General features: G+C 37.3%; 1 protein-coding gene across 3 annotated transcripts in view; it reads right to left on the bottom strand.

Annotated features, from left to right (window-relative positions):
• The window catches only part of ARL5B (ARF like GTPase 5B), a 203,422-nt gene that overhangs the window by 57,288 nt on the left and 133,483 nt on the right, over window positions 1-12,651 (bottom strand). For 2 of the 3 annotated variants that reach the window (XM_081298782.1, XM_081298781.1), the window contains exon 7: window positions 1,988-2,056. In XM_081298782.1, the coding sequence (XP_081154908.1) occupies window positions 2,030-2,056 (27 nt within the window). In that variant the 3' untranslated portion in view covers window positions 1,988-2,029. Of the gene's footprint in view, window positions 1-1,987; window positions 2,057-5,699; window positions 5,731-12,651 lie in introns of those variants that run through there. The other variant, XM_081298780.1, reaches the window with a different exon arrangement.

The raw sequence follows: 12,651 nt of genomic DNA, 5'->3' as shown, positions 1-12,651 counted from the left end.
TGTTTACCTGGACTCCATATTTGTAAAATTTATCATTGTGATCAGGTATAAAACTGGAGCCTTTGAACAAAATGACCCTCATGGCTTGTTTATTCCTCCTAAGTTTTGTCCTGACCTTTGTGGTTTAATGGTATAAAACTAGCATGACTCTGGGTCAATCCAGAATCTGCACCTTCATAAAAACAGCTCCTTGCTGACATTTTCTAACACTGCCCAGCTTTCCTCATGTGAACAACCCTGCCTGTAAATAAATTTTGCCCAAGTAACCCCAATATAGATCTAACCCTGGCATTACACATTCTGACTTTATACTCAAAAAGAACTCAGAAATAATGATATTTTTCATGATGGTCTTTATCTACAACAGCATTATTCATGTCTTCCTAATGAGCTATCAACCTTTTTTTTAAATACAGAGCTCATAGCAAATGCTATTTTTCTGAAACTTTTAGTGGAGTTATGCATACGTGCATGTACATTTGCCTTTAACATTCATCTGAGCAACATGATCTTTAGGGTTTAATTGGCAAGGTCCTGAAAGCCTAATAGGGTCAGCTTCAAAAGGAAAAGAAAGCATTAGGCAATATCAGGGAAAACAGACTTTTCAAAGAAGCCCCAGCTCTTGCCCAAGGCTGACTCTGGTCAGAGTGCTGGTCTACCTGAGACTGTATTCAAGGAAAGGACATTTAACTTAAATAATGTGAGGATAGATATCTCTTTACTAGGCTTACAGAATTTTTAAAAAGCTATCAAATGGGACAATTATACTGAACAAATTCCAACAGAAAAAAATAAATATTGATGTGATTTCCATAGCTATGATGGAAAACTTGTTAACTAGGATAGGTAGAATTATTCTTGAAAACTTTGATTCACATTTTTATTAGAATTTTAGAAGATATAACCAAGATATATACACATCTAGCAGAAATTATATTTGTTAGCCTATCCTGTTGGCTCTGTCTTTTTACCTATTGGTCACACAATACAAATCAATTAATTATTTACTTGTTACCCTGTATCATTTCTCCTCCCACCAATTAGAAAAAAATCTGTCGTATTCATTTGACAGACATTTCTTGTAAATCTTATTTGACTCTATAATTCAGAATACAAATATATATATATATATATATATATATATATATATATATATATATATAAAATCTAAGCTCTTCCTGTCTAGAATTTGTTGACATGCTAGAAAATAACTACAATTCCTTGTGGTGAGTGCTAGAAGATGTTTAGGTGCTAAATAAGCCCTTGAAACAATCAACTTCATTCCTGGGATGAAAACGCAGATTTATTTCAAAACTCTCCCCAAAGTGAGGTTGATAGAATTGTACAAGTCTGAAAAGGCCTTCCTTGCAGAGAGAAATCAGTACCACATATACGAAAGAGCTCATGAAAGGGTTTAGCATGTTCAGAAGATAATAATCATTTCTGCATGTACATGTATATGCATGTGTGTGTCTCTATGTTGGAGAGGGGAATGGAAGGAGATTAGGGCAGAAGAGCAAACAGATGCCAGACTCCAAAGGGATTTATATACTCGGTCTGCTATGTGGTGACATTAAAAAATGTTATTCCATTAAGTGTTAGCAATAAAAGAAAACCTAAATTTAAAGAGTGGCTATAGGGATAAAGAGGATGCAAAAATATATACAAGATACTTATCTGGTTGTAATATGATAATCTGTTGAGTTCAGCAACAAATATGTCCAAGTTTCTGAAGTTACATCAGTGAACAAAATTATGAGAAATCCTTAACTTGGATTTCATTACAAAACTATAAATTTGGGGATGTTTTAAGGACAACAAATGATAGCTATGCTGTCTTGAGGCTAATATGTATGCATTCACCAATCCTAGGGTTTCTCTCCTTTTATGCCTATAGTCCATTCTTGTTCCACATTTCATCATTCTACATTCTGCCTTCAACCAAAAGATCCCTCTGCAGTGGGCCTCAAATGGCCCTGAGTCATACCTCTTCCTTAGAATCACCGGCAGACTTCCTCTGTAAGGCAGATCAGGTGAATGTCAACCGAACACTCATCTAAAAATAAAATAAAAATACATAAATATGTATTGAGCACTTTAAACACTGAACTGTAAACACCCAATGCTGAAACAGAACATAAATATAAAAATACAATTTGTAAGGACTTTTCAAGGTCTAAGAGAAGTCATTATCACAGCATACTGATTGATGAAAGTATTGACTCCCAATCAGGTCCTTCCAGGACTATTAAAGTTTGGTCCTTTCTATGGACCAGTTACTGATTTCAATCCTTCCCCTACTTTACTGCCTGTTTTACACACACACACACACACACACACACACACACACACACACTGTTATGGTTTAGATGTGGTGTCCCTGAAAAACTCACATGTGAGACAATGCAAGGTTTGGAGAAATGATTGAGTCATTTCTAATCAGTGAATTAATCCCTGATGGGATTAACTTGGTGGGGACTGGAGGCAGATGGGGTTTGGCTGGAGGAAGTGATTACTGGGGGCGTGGCTATGGCTATATATTTGTATCTGGCAAGTGGAGTCTCTCTCTCTCTCTGCTTCCTGATCACTATGTGAACTGCTTCCCTCTGCCACACTCTCCTGCCATGATGTTCAGCCTCACCTTGAGCCCCAGGAAATGGAGCCAGCCCTCTGAGGACTAAGACCTCTGAAACTGTGAGCCCTCAAATAAACTTTTCCTCCTCTACAATTGTGCTAGTTGGGTCCTTTAGTCACAGCAGTAAAAATAAGCTCACACACACACACACACACACACACACAGTTAAGAGGAAGTTAGCAAGGCTCACCTAAATTGTAACAAAAGTGAAGTTAATCTGTTCTTTCCTGACTCCGTGGCTCTTCAACATTTCTTTCCTTCACTGATAAGTTCTCAGTCTTTTTTCTCTCACTCACCAATTCTATTTGTTAGCATGTTCTATCGGCTCTGCTTTTAGAATCTATCTGAATACTCTGACCTCTCGCCATCTCCACTTGTATCTTCCTTTTCAGAGAACATTGTTATTAAAAAAAAAAAAAAAAAAAAAACCAGGGGGCTGGGGTTGTGGCTCAGTGGTAAAGCGCTTTCCTGGCACGTGTAAGACACTGGGTTCAATCCTCAGCACCATGTAAAAATAAATAAATAAAAATAAAGGCATTGTGTCCATCTACAACCAAAAAGATAAAAAGAAAAACAAAACAGGACAATGATTAATGAAAGGATATCCTGAAAGTTGTATTTGAAAGTGTTCCTTCTAAGCCTTCTCCCAATGGAGTGCTGTCTGTGAGGAGCCTCTGTGAATCCACACTGAGTTGCCAAGTCCTATCATTTCTGCCTTTGGATCATCACATCAATCGTGCATTAATTAGTTCACGATAGGAAGCAAGGACACACTCAGATAGGACAAGTGGAAAGGAGGTTAATAAAGATCCCAATACAATAATTCAGGAACAGGGGAGACTCTGTCACTACTCCTAAATCTGAAGGGCCAATAGATGAGGCAAGGTTAATGAGGGAGGAAGCTACTTGGAGAAAGCTTCCTGACAGGAGCTGTGGCCTTGAGTCATGGCAAGATCATGATAATCCCTTACAGAAAGCCCTGGGGCTGTGGTGGGGATTATAAATATCCTGACCTCTTTCTCATCCCTCCAATAACCATCTACAACACCTCATTGCCAAATGTCTAATATGATTCTCCTTCTTACCTAACATATACCTGATCAGAGTGATGAATTAAATCCAAATGAAAGAAATAGCTTTAATGTAACCCAAACTAACATAGAGGCAATCAAGGCCTCCACTTGTCCCTGGTACAAATGTACCAGAAGACATGCCCATTGACAGTGTCTCCTGGTTCCCAACATCAGTATATCACATCTGCTACTGTCCTGTCTACCTCAACTGCAGCCCAATTCTTAGATAGCTGAGTCCCTGACAAGAAGATAAATGGAATGTTTCAGCAAGTACAGAAAAGACTTGGTATCATAAAAGATCTCCTAAAAGGATGAAGGCCATAAATCAGAAAGTATCTCTAGATTGAAGTCCATCTCCGAACATCTGCTCTCTATAGCCCTGATAGAGTACCCAGGTTTGATTAACCTGGGGAACTCCTTGTGTTCTTTCTCAGGTTTCCTTCATGGCTACTTCCATGAAAATCCAGCCTGTGTTCCACCAGACCTTCTAAGTTTGGTTCTACTGGAAGTCTCCATAGTAGTTACAACTCCTTGGTAGAAATGTCCTTACAAAATACTGAGAACGGTAATAAGGCTCGAAGCTGTAAAATAGGTTTTAGAGAATTTGAGATCCTACTTCTCCATCACATTCTTTCCCTTCTCATATTGTTAGGAAAACCAAATCCAGTCCAGAAAATCTTTAAAATTTGTGGCAGGGGCTGGGGATATAGCTCAGTTGGTACAGTGCTTTGCCTCAAATGCATAAGGCTCTGGGTTCAACCCTCACACACACACCCCAAAAAAAGTGTGGCAATCTGTCTCACCAATTAATGACCCCAAAATTATTTTCAATAGTTAGTAGCACTGAAGTCACTAATGTTATCAGTGGCTGCAACACATCATTTTGCCATGTAAATGCCTGGGTTATCAACCAATTGAATCCTCCACTGCAAATCTGTGTCCAAACCCATTTTCATTACTCTCAACTGAAACGCTTGGTACAAGTGAAACAGCGCCTTCACCTAAACCCCGAGGTGACTGATACAAAGGCAGCATTGGAAAACAATTACAGAAGTGGAAACCTAAATTTAATTATTCTTAAATCCATCATGTGCCAGCAGGTCATTTTGTAGAAGGCTAAGCAAAACTATGAGCGTAAATAAGCTGTGTGGAGTTATTTATTTCAGTGAAATAGAAAGCATATTTTCTGGCCTCAAGGAACATATAATTTAATAGAAGAAAGTGAATGAACAAATAAGACAACTAAATACTGTGTAAAAAGAAAAGCTAAGTACAGCTAAATACAATTACTCATGCTTCAGTTTTCATCTCCAAAGCCAGTTCTTCAGACTTTTCCTGACCACAACGAATGCGTTCCTCCCAGAGCTCTATAATAATCTCCCGCTTTTCACATACCTATTTGTTAACTTTTATGTCTGTGATTATTGGACTAATCTCTGGAACCCATGCTGCTGCTTGCTCACTTGTGCTCTCACTACCTAATATAGTGCCTGACACCTCAAAGGACTTCTCAATAAATAACTCGTGGACAAATTATTAACTGAAAAGTACCTTCATCATATTTTGCCATTCAAAATTATAATATGGTGTAGTCTGTATGGCTTGGGAGGCTGAGGCAGGAGGATTGGGAATTCAAAGCCAGCCTCAGCAATTTAGCAAGGCCCTGAGCAACAAAGTGAGACCCTGTCTCTAAATAAAATACAAAAGAGGCCTGGGTATATGGCTCAGTGGTTAAGTGCCCCTGGGTTTAATCTCTGGTACCAAAAAATGATAATAATAACCAAAATTATATTGTAGAAACAGCATAGAATATGTAAATAATCCATGATTAAGCTGACATTAACTTATTAGGAGACACTACCTGATACTTAAGTGTCAAACTGACTAAGACTAGGGGGTGCCCAGATGGCTGATAAAACATTACTTCTGAGTGTGTCTGAGAGATTATCATGTAACTCAGAAGACTGTGTAAAAAAAAGATCCTTTCTCACCAAAGTGTATGGGCATCCAATCCATAGGGTCCTAAAAAAGAAGAAAAAGACAGATGAAGGTGAATTCTCTCTCTTCTAGAGATGGGACATCTGTATTCCCCTGGTCTTGGACATCTCAGGCTTACTGATTCCAGGAATTACGCCAGCACTCTATCCCCACTCTTCCCATCTTCTGATAATTAGACTTGCCAAGGCAGATGGTATCACACCACACCACACACTTCCCTTATTCTCTAGCTTGCAGATGGCAGATGGTGGGATTTTTCAATCCCCACAGTCACATGAGTCAATTCCAATTGTGTGTGTGTGTGTGTGTGTGTGTGTGTGTGTGTACACGCGCGTGTGCATGCACGATTTCAGAGTATATCAGTCAGGGTTTCTCTGGAGAACCCTAATATATGAAAATGTTACTCCCCTCTCTCTTTGCCCGTTTTTCCTGAGCACTAAAATTAAAAGATTAAAAATATCTGACCAGGCTAGGCATGGTGGTGCATGCTTATAATCCCAGTAGCTAGGGAAGCTGAGGCAGGAGGATCAAAAGTTCAAAGCCAGCTTCAGCAACTCAGTGAGGCCCTAAGAAACTCGGTGAGGTCCTGTCTCTAAATAAAGTATTAAAAAAAAAAAACACGTAACCAATCTACTTCTCTTTATATGGTTACTATTCTAGTAACTCCTACTGCATAACAAACCACTCAAAACTTAGAAGCATAAAACAATGATATTATTACACCCATAGATTCTTTAGATCAGAAATTAAACTTAAAGCAGATTGTCCTTGGTTGTTTACTGATTCAGCTGGAAAGACCTGAAGGGTGCAGGTGACTCAATTCCTTACTCAGAGGTATCGTCACTCACCTGTTTGGCAACTGATGCTGGTTGCTGACTCGGACCTCAGCTGGGATGTTGACCAGAAAACCTACCAATGGCCTCCACAGTGAGTTAGCTTGAACCTCCTTTGCATCATGGTAGCTGAATTTTCAGAGTGAGTATCAAAAGGAACCCTGGCTGGGGCTGGGGATGTGGCTCAAGCGGTAGCGCGCTCGCCTGGCATGCGTGCGGCCCGGGTTCGATCCTCAGCACCACATACCAACAAAGATGTTGTGTCCGCCGAGAACTAAAAAAATAAATATTAAAAACTCTCTCTCTCTCTCCTCTCTCACTCTCTCTTAAAAAAAAAAAAAAAAAAAAAAAAAAAAAAAGGAACCCTGGCTGGACATGCAGCATCTTTTATGATCAACTTTAAAAGTCACATTGCCTCACCTGTACTTGCAAGTTTATTCAGGTTCAAGGTAACAGAGTTATAGACCCACTCAGTGAAATTAATGTAAAATTTACATTGTAGAAAGAGATTCTAGAATGGACAATATTGTTGTGGCATTTTTTGGAATGCAAAATCTTCCACAGTTGCTTTGAGGGTCAAAGAGGATAATAAGAAAAATGCCAAACTTCACCCTTAAGAATTATTTTTTGTTTGAATCTTGACAATGTTAATCTAACAAAATCCATTATGCATCTCTAAGACTTCCTCATGGCATCTATTGGCAATTTTATGCTGCTGTATTAATTTTTCCCTTAAAATTCAACCCAAGAAAAAACTGAAAGAAAAATGGATGGATATAAATCACCAAATAGAAGAAGAAAAAACAGCAGATCAAAATATCAAAATGTGAGTCAAGCACTGTGGCACATGCTTATAATCCCAGCAACTCAGAGGCAGAGGCAGGAGGATCACAAATATGAGGCCACCATTAGCAGTTTAATGAGGCCCGTCTCCAAATTAAAAAAAAAAAAAAAAATTAAAAGGGCTGGGATGCAGCTTAGTTGATTGAACCTCTGAGTTCAATCCCCAGTTTCAAAAAAAAAAAAAAAGTGAAAAAAATTTTTAAATATTTTACCAGCCAAAATAACTGAAAAGTGACAATGTAGGCAAGGATTCTAACTGTTGGTAATATTGGATATTATCTATATATCGATGTGTAACAAAGTGTCACCAAAAATCTAAACTGATATATATTATCTTACCAATATCTGAGAGTTAGGAATGGATTAGCTAGGTGGTCCTAGCTCAGGGGCTCTCCTTTGGTGGCCATGAAGATGTAGTCAGAGCTGCTTACAAGACAGTTCACTATTGAATAGAGGACACAGGTTCTTCCTGGCACCTGGCAGGAGGCTTTAGGGCCTCTGCTCAGGGCTGGTTAAGTGTTCTCATGACATAGCAGATGGATTCTTCCAGACAGGACATCCAAACAATATTAAAATGAATTCCCTTTATGATCAGCCTTCATTTCTATAATAGCCAATGGATGAACAGGATATAAAAAGGACTATGCCAGGGTATAAATACCAAGAGGAAAATATATATGGCAGGACCACCAATAAGTTGGTATGACCGCTCCAGAGAGCAGTGTTAACAATATGTATCAAAAAACTTCAAAATGTTTCATAGCACAAAGCATTCAAAAATATATTTGTTGCAGAAATTATTACATAAATGAATTCTAGTCGTTTCAATTCTAAGAATAAACCCAAATGAAATTATGAGATGGAGATTATAAGTATTGATATGTCAAGGTGGTCATTATACATTTTTGCAATAGGAATGAATTGGAAATAGTATCCAAATAATGAAATATTAAAAATTGAACATATATGTCTTGATTACTTTTTAGTTACTAAAAATTAAAATTTCAAAAAAAAAAATTTAACATGTTCCTGATATGATGTTAGGTAAAAAGTGAATTCAGAAAAAGAATAATTAAATATGATCCAAATCAGTTGCCTTCATTTATGAAAATAAAACTAGAAATAAATACAACAAAGACTTAGTGAGAGTCATTTCCAGGTTATGTTATAGTTTTTCTTTCTTTTTTCTGTTTTTCTGTACTTTCATGTTATAAACCTATTGTTTTATATAACCAGAGCTATTTCTATGTTTATTTATTGCTCTTCCTCCCTATGTACTTTCTCCTTACCAGCTCATTTAGTCCTACATAACTTTGGCAATAAGGTTATAGCCAAACTTTTGCATAGGAGAGTCAGAAATAGACATAGCAACTTCTCAGACTAGTTTTGCCAATAATAAATCTGACCCGCTTTATTTGCATGGCACAAAATTACTATCTGTTCAAGAAAATTGAATTTCCTAAGTCATAGAAATCACTACTTGATTAAATACAATGAATATCATTTGTGGACAAACAGTTCTTTTGATTGCTTCTCTTTTTCTTTCACCTTCCTCTAGATAAGTCTAGGGTGACTAAACTTTACAAAAGTCAGTTTTGATATTTTATCTTCTAGCAATTCTCAAGTTCATTTTGCCTGTTCATACAAACACGAACTAAAGTTTTTCACCCAGAATCTCCAAGTCTTTGAACCAACAGTTGGAGCAAACCATATTCTTCTGCCTGGAAATAAAATAAAGTGATTGCATAAGTACCGTAATGCAAACAAGAGTTAAATGCCCAACAAAATCTCAAGAGCAAATTCCAATAAGCCCTGGAAGAGGAATCTTTTTCCCCGAAAGACAGGCCTCTTTCATCAAGAGTATTTAATATTCTTGTCCTCCTTTGCAAATAACTGCAAATGGAAGAAAGAACTTGAACCTTTGCAATGGAATAGCCAACATGTCCAAAATAGCTTAATACAACAAATGAAAAATTTGTCATTCTTCAGAGTCAGTTATTATGTTCTACTACATATTAATAAGAACATTTTTTGTTCTTTAAAATTATAGTTAACTCATATGTAATCCCCTTGTTTGAAGTAAAAATAAGCTTGTAACTAAGAACAAATTTAAAAGAAATTATAATTGGAACAAGATCGATACAATGTTTTCATCAATTTGTTTGGAAAGCCTTAATATTTTCCCTTTCTCATCATTAAATTCAGAACTACAAATCTAGTCATATGACATATTCATTAAAATGTTCTATCTGTGTTCATTAGTTATTGACATAAAACTATTAGGATTTTATAAAACAACAACTTCCCCTAAGGAAAGACGGAAAGTACATATTTAATAACAGATGCTCAATGTGAGATTGGCCTCTCTTTAGAAATGTGATTCCCCACTTAAATAAAGGATAATAGCTGAAGAACTAAAATACTTTTCTCTGAATGTCTTTTTTTGTCTTTAGAAATGAGGACAGAGCGTCTAACTGCAGTGAAACTATAAACCTGCTATTTATTGGCACATTACTAAGTTGCTCAAGCTTCTTGGCAAATTGTCCACTTTAGAAAGGAAAATGTTTGGGTTTTACTACAAAACATCCGATCTATTAATCTGATACATAAAAAGGTCTCATTTGTGTTCTGTGCATAGTATGAATCAATCATTTTACACTTAAAATTCCAACTTGCATTACGGATAAACCAACAAATCAAAATGCAGAATTTATTTCTGCAAAATATAAACGCTCACCATTTTGGAGGCACTTGAATGGATTTAATTATCTCTTCCCTTTTCAAAGCCAATTAAAGAAATTGTAAAATTGATCTCCCAATGGTCCCTTTAAAAAGTCTAATATCCATCCTTAACTCAAAAACAACACACTATGTTGAATAAACAATTAAAATCTACCCAAAGCATAGTGATGCCGCTGCCTGTTCTTACATGCAATACAGATCTGGCAAATACTATCTATATTTCTTCATAAATGCCCCTCTTCTCCATCCCAGAGACAAGGGGATTTAAAGCAGACAAAGAAATAGACTGTGTAGTCAGGTTGCCTCCATGGATCCAGTCTCTCCTTCCTATTTAATAGATAGGTGCCATGGAGATGTTATACAACCTCTGGTTGCCTCGGTTTTCTCATCTGTAAAATGGAAATGATTATAATAGTACCAAAACCTAGCACAGAGATTTTTACAGAGTAAATGTAAAAGACATTAAAAAGTGTCCTTCTATAAGTTCTGTAAGTTAACTATTTTTTCTGATCATTTCTATTCTCATTGCCATAACTTTAATCCAAGAATATTTCATTTCCCCGAGACTGCTAAACCAGCTTTCCAAATAGTCTTTCCATTTAAACACTTCTTATGCCACACAGAATGGCACATGCCTGGATTTCCAGCTACTTTTGGGGCTTAGGCAGGAGGATCACAAGTTTAAGGCAAGCCTGAACAATTTAGTGAGAACTTGTCTCAAAATAATTAATTCGTTAAAAAGATTGGAAGTATAGCACAGCGATAGAGCACCCCTGGGTTTCATCCCCTGTAACACAAATAAATAAATAGATACACCACTCCTTATTTCCAAAAAATTAACAAATAAATTCAAATAAATTCACAAGTTTCCTGGTCAAACAACAATTTTCAACTTTTCCCAGGACAAAAAAAGAGAGAGAAACCATCTTATCTCTATAGTCTCCCACCATTTAACTGCAATATGATGTCTTAGTCCATTCTCTGTTGTTATAACAAAATATATATTACCTGTATTACCATGAAAACACACAGAGCTGACCTACCTATGACAAACACACACACACACACACACACACACACACACACACACAGAGAGAGAGAGAGAGAGAGAGAGAGAGAGAGAGACTAAAGTTCCTTAATCTTGGGTGCTTATTTAGGTGCTTTATTATATATTGCCCTGAATTTTAGTGTTTTACTGAAGCTAAACATAAACTATCACACCCAGTTTTTAGCATTCTCCCTAAACAATTAGCCTGCTTCTATTGGGATCAGGACAGTTACTCATCTTTTACTGGAGCTACAGCGGGCACAACATGGAATTGATTAGAGTATTTATGATCCCTGTCCAGGCAGACTTCATCACATTAGCATCCTTCAAATAGGGCAATCCCGTGCCATTGAAAAGACAGGAGTGATTTTTCTGCTGGGAAAGCTCATGAAAAAGTGCACAAAATTAGCTTGTTGATCCCCTCAGGTTTGTCTGGGAGCCAGAGGAGCATATCAGAGCAAATTCAGGAAGCCTAAATTCAGGCAGACTGTCATGTACATAGATCTACACTAGTGGGCGCAAATCCATTCCCAGTGGGATAGGTCTCACCCAGTGCTGTCACACTGATCCTTGTCAACAGTGTGAGGCTGTGACTCTACAGCAGCATGGTGATCGTTTTAATTTATTCCTGTAAAGGACTACAATGTCTGGGCTTCTTCTTTCCAATACTTGGGTTGTTTGACTGGAGGGTTTAGTTGGTTTGCTATTGTGAAGGTGGCTCCTTCATGTTCTGTCTTCAGGCCCAGAAGAACAGCAAGGAAAGTTCTACCTCAATCACTCCCTTCCCACAGCCCAGAGAAGGGCAGGTGTTCTCTGAACCTGCAGCTTCTGGATGGGGATGCCACACCTCACTCCTCTCCGAATGCCCCTTCCCCCTGTTTTCCCACAGTAGTATGCAGCCCAGCTATTTCCCTGGACAGAACTTTCTATCAAACATATGCTGCACCAAAAAGGTAGGTGGAAGGTCTAGCCAAGTTCATTTTTAAAACTGAAAGATATATCAGGGCTGGGGTTGTAGCTCAGTGGTTGAGCAGCGCTTAACCTCCCGTGTATGAGGCACTGGGTTCGATCCTCAGCACCACATAAAAATAAATAAATAAAGATATTGTGTCCATCTACAACTAAAAAAATATTTTTAAAAAAACCTGAAAGATATCATGAGAGAGGATTTGTGTCAAAGATTAATAGACATGCTTTTAAAATATATTTTTACATTTTAAAGACATAATTTTATATATTTATGGTGTATGATATTTGAATACATGTATATAAATTTTTATGATCATAGAGTGTGACTGCCATATCTGTCACTCAAAACATTATTTCTTTGTGTTGGGAGTGTTCAAAGTCCTCTCTACTAGATCTTTTGAATTATAGAATTAATTACTGTCAACCACAGTTACCCTGCACTATAAGAACACCAGAAGTTATTCTTCCTCTCCAACTGCATCAATGCACTCATTAACCACTCCCTCCCAC

Source organism: Spermophilus citellus, assembly GCF_964194105.1.
Source record: "Spermophilus citellus genome assembly, chromosome: 6".
NCBI lineage: Eukaryota > Metazoa > Chordata > Mammalia > Rodentia > Sciuridae > Spermophilus > Spermophilus citellus.
The sequence above is the reverse complement of the archived record's forward strand: the minus strand, read 5'-3'. Positions and strand labels throughout refer to the sequence as shown.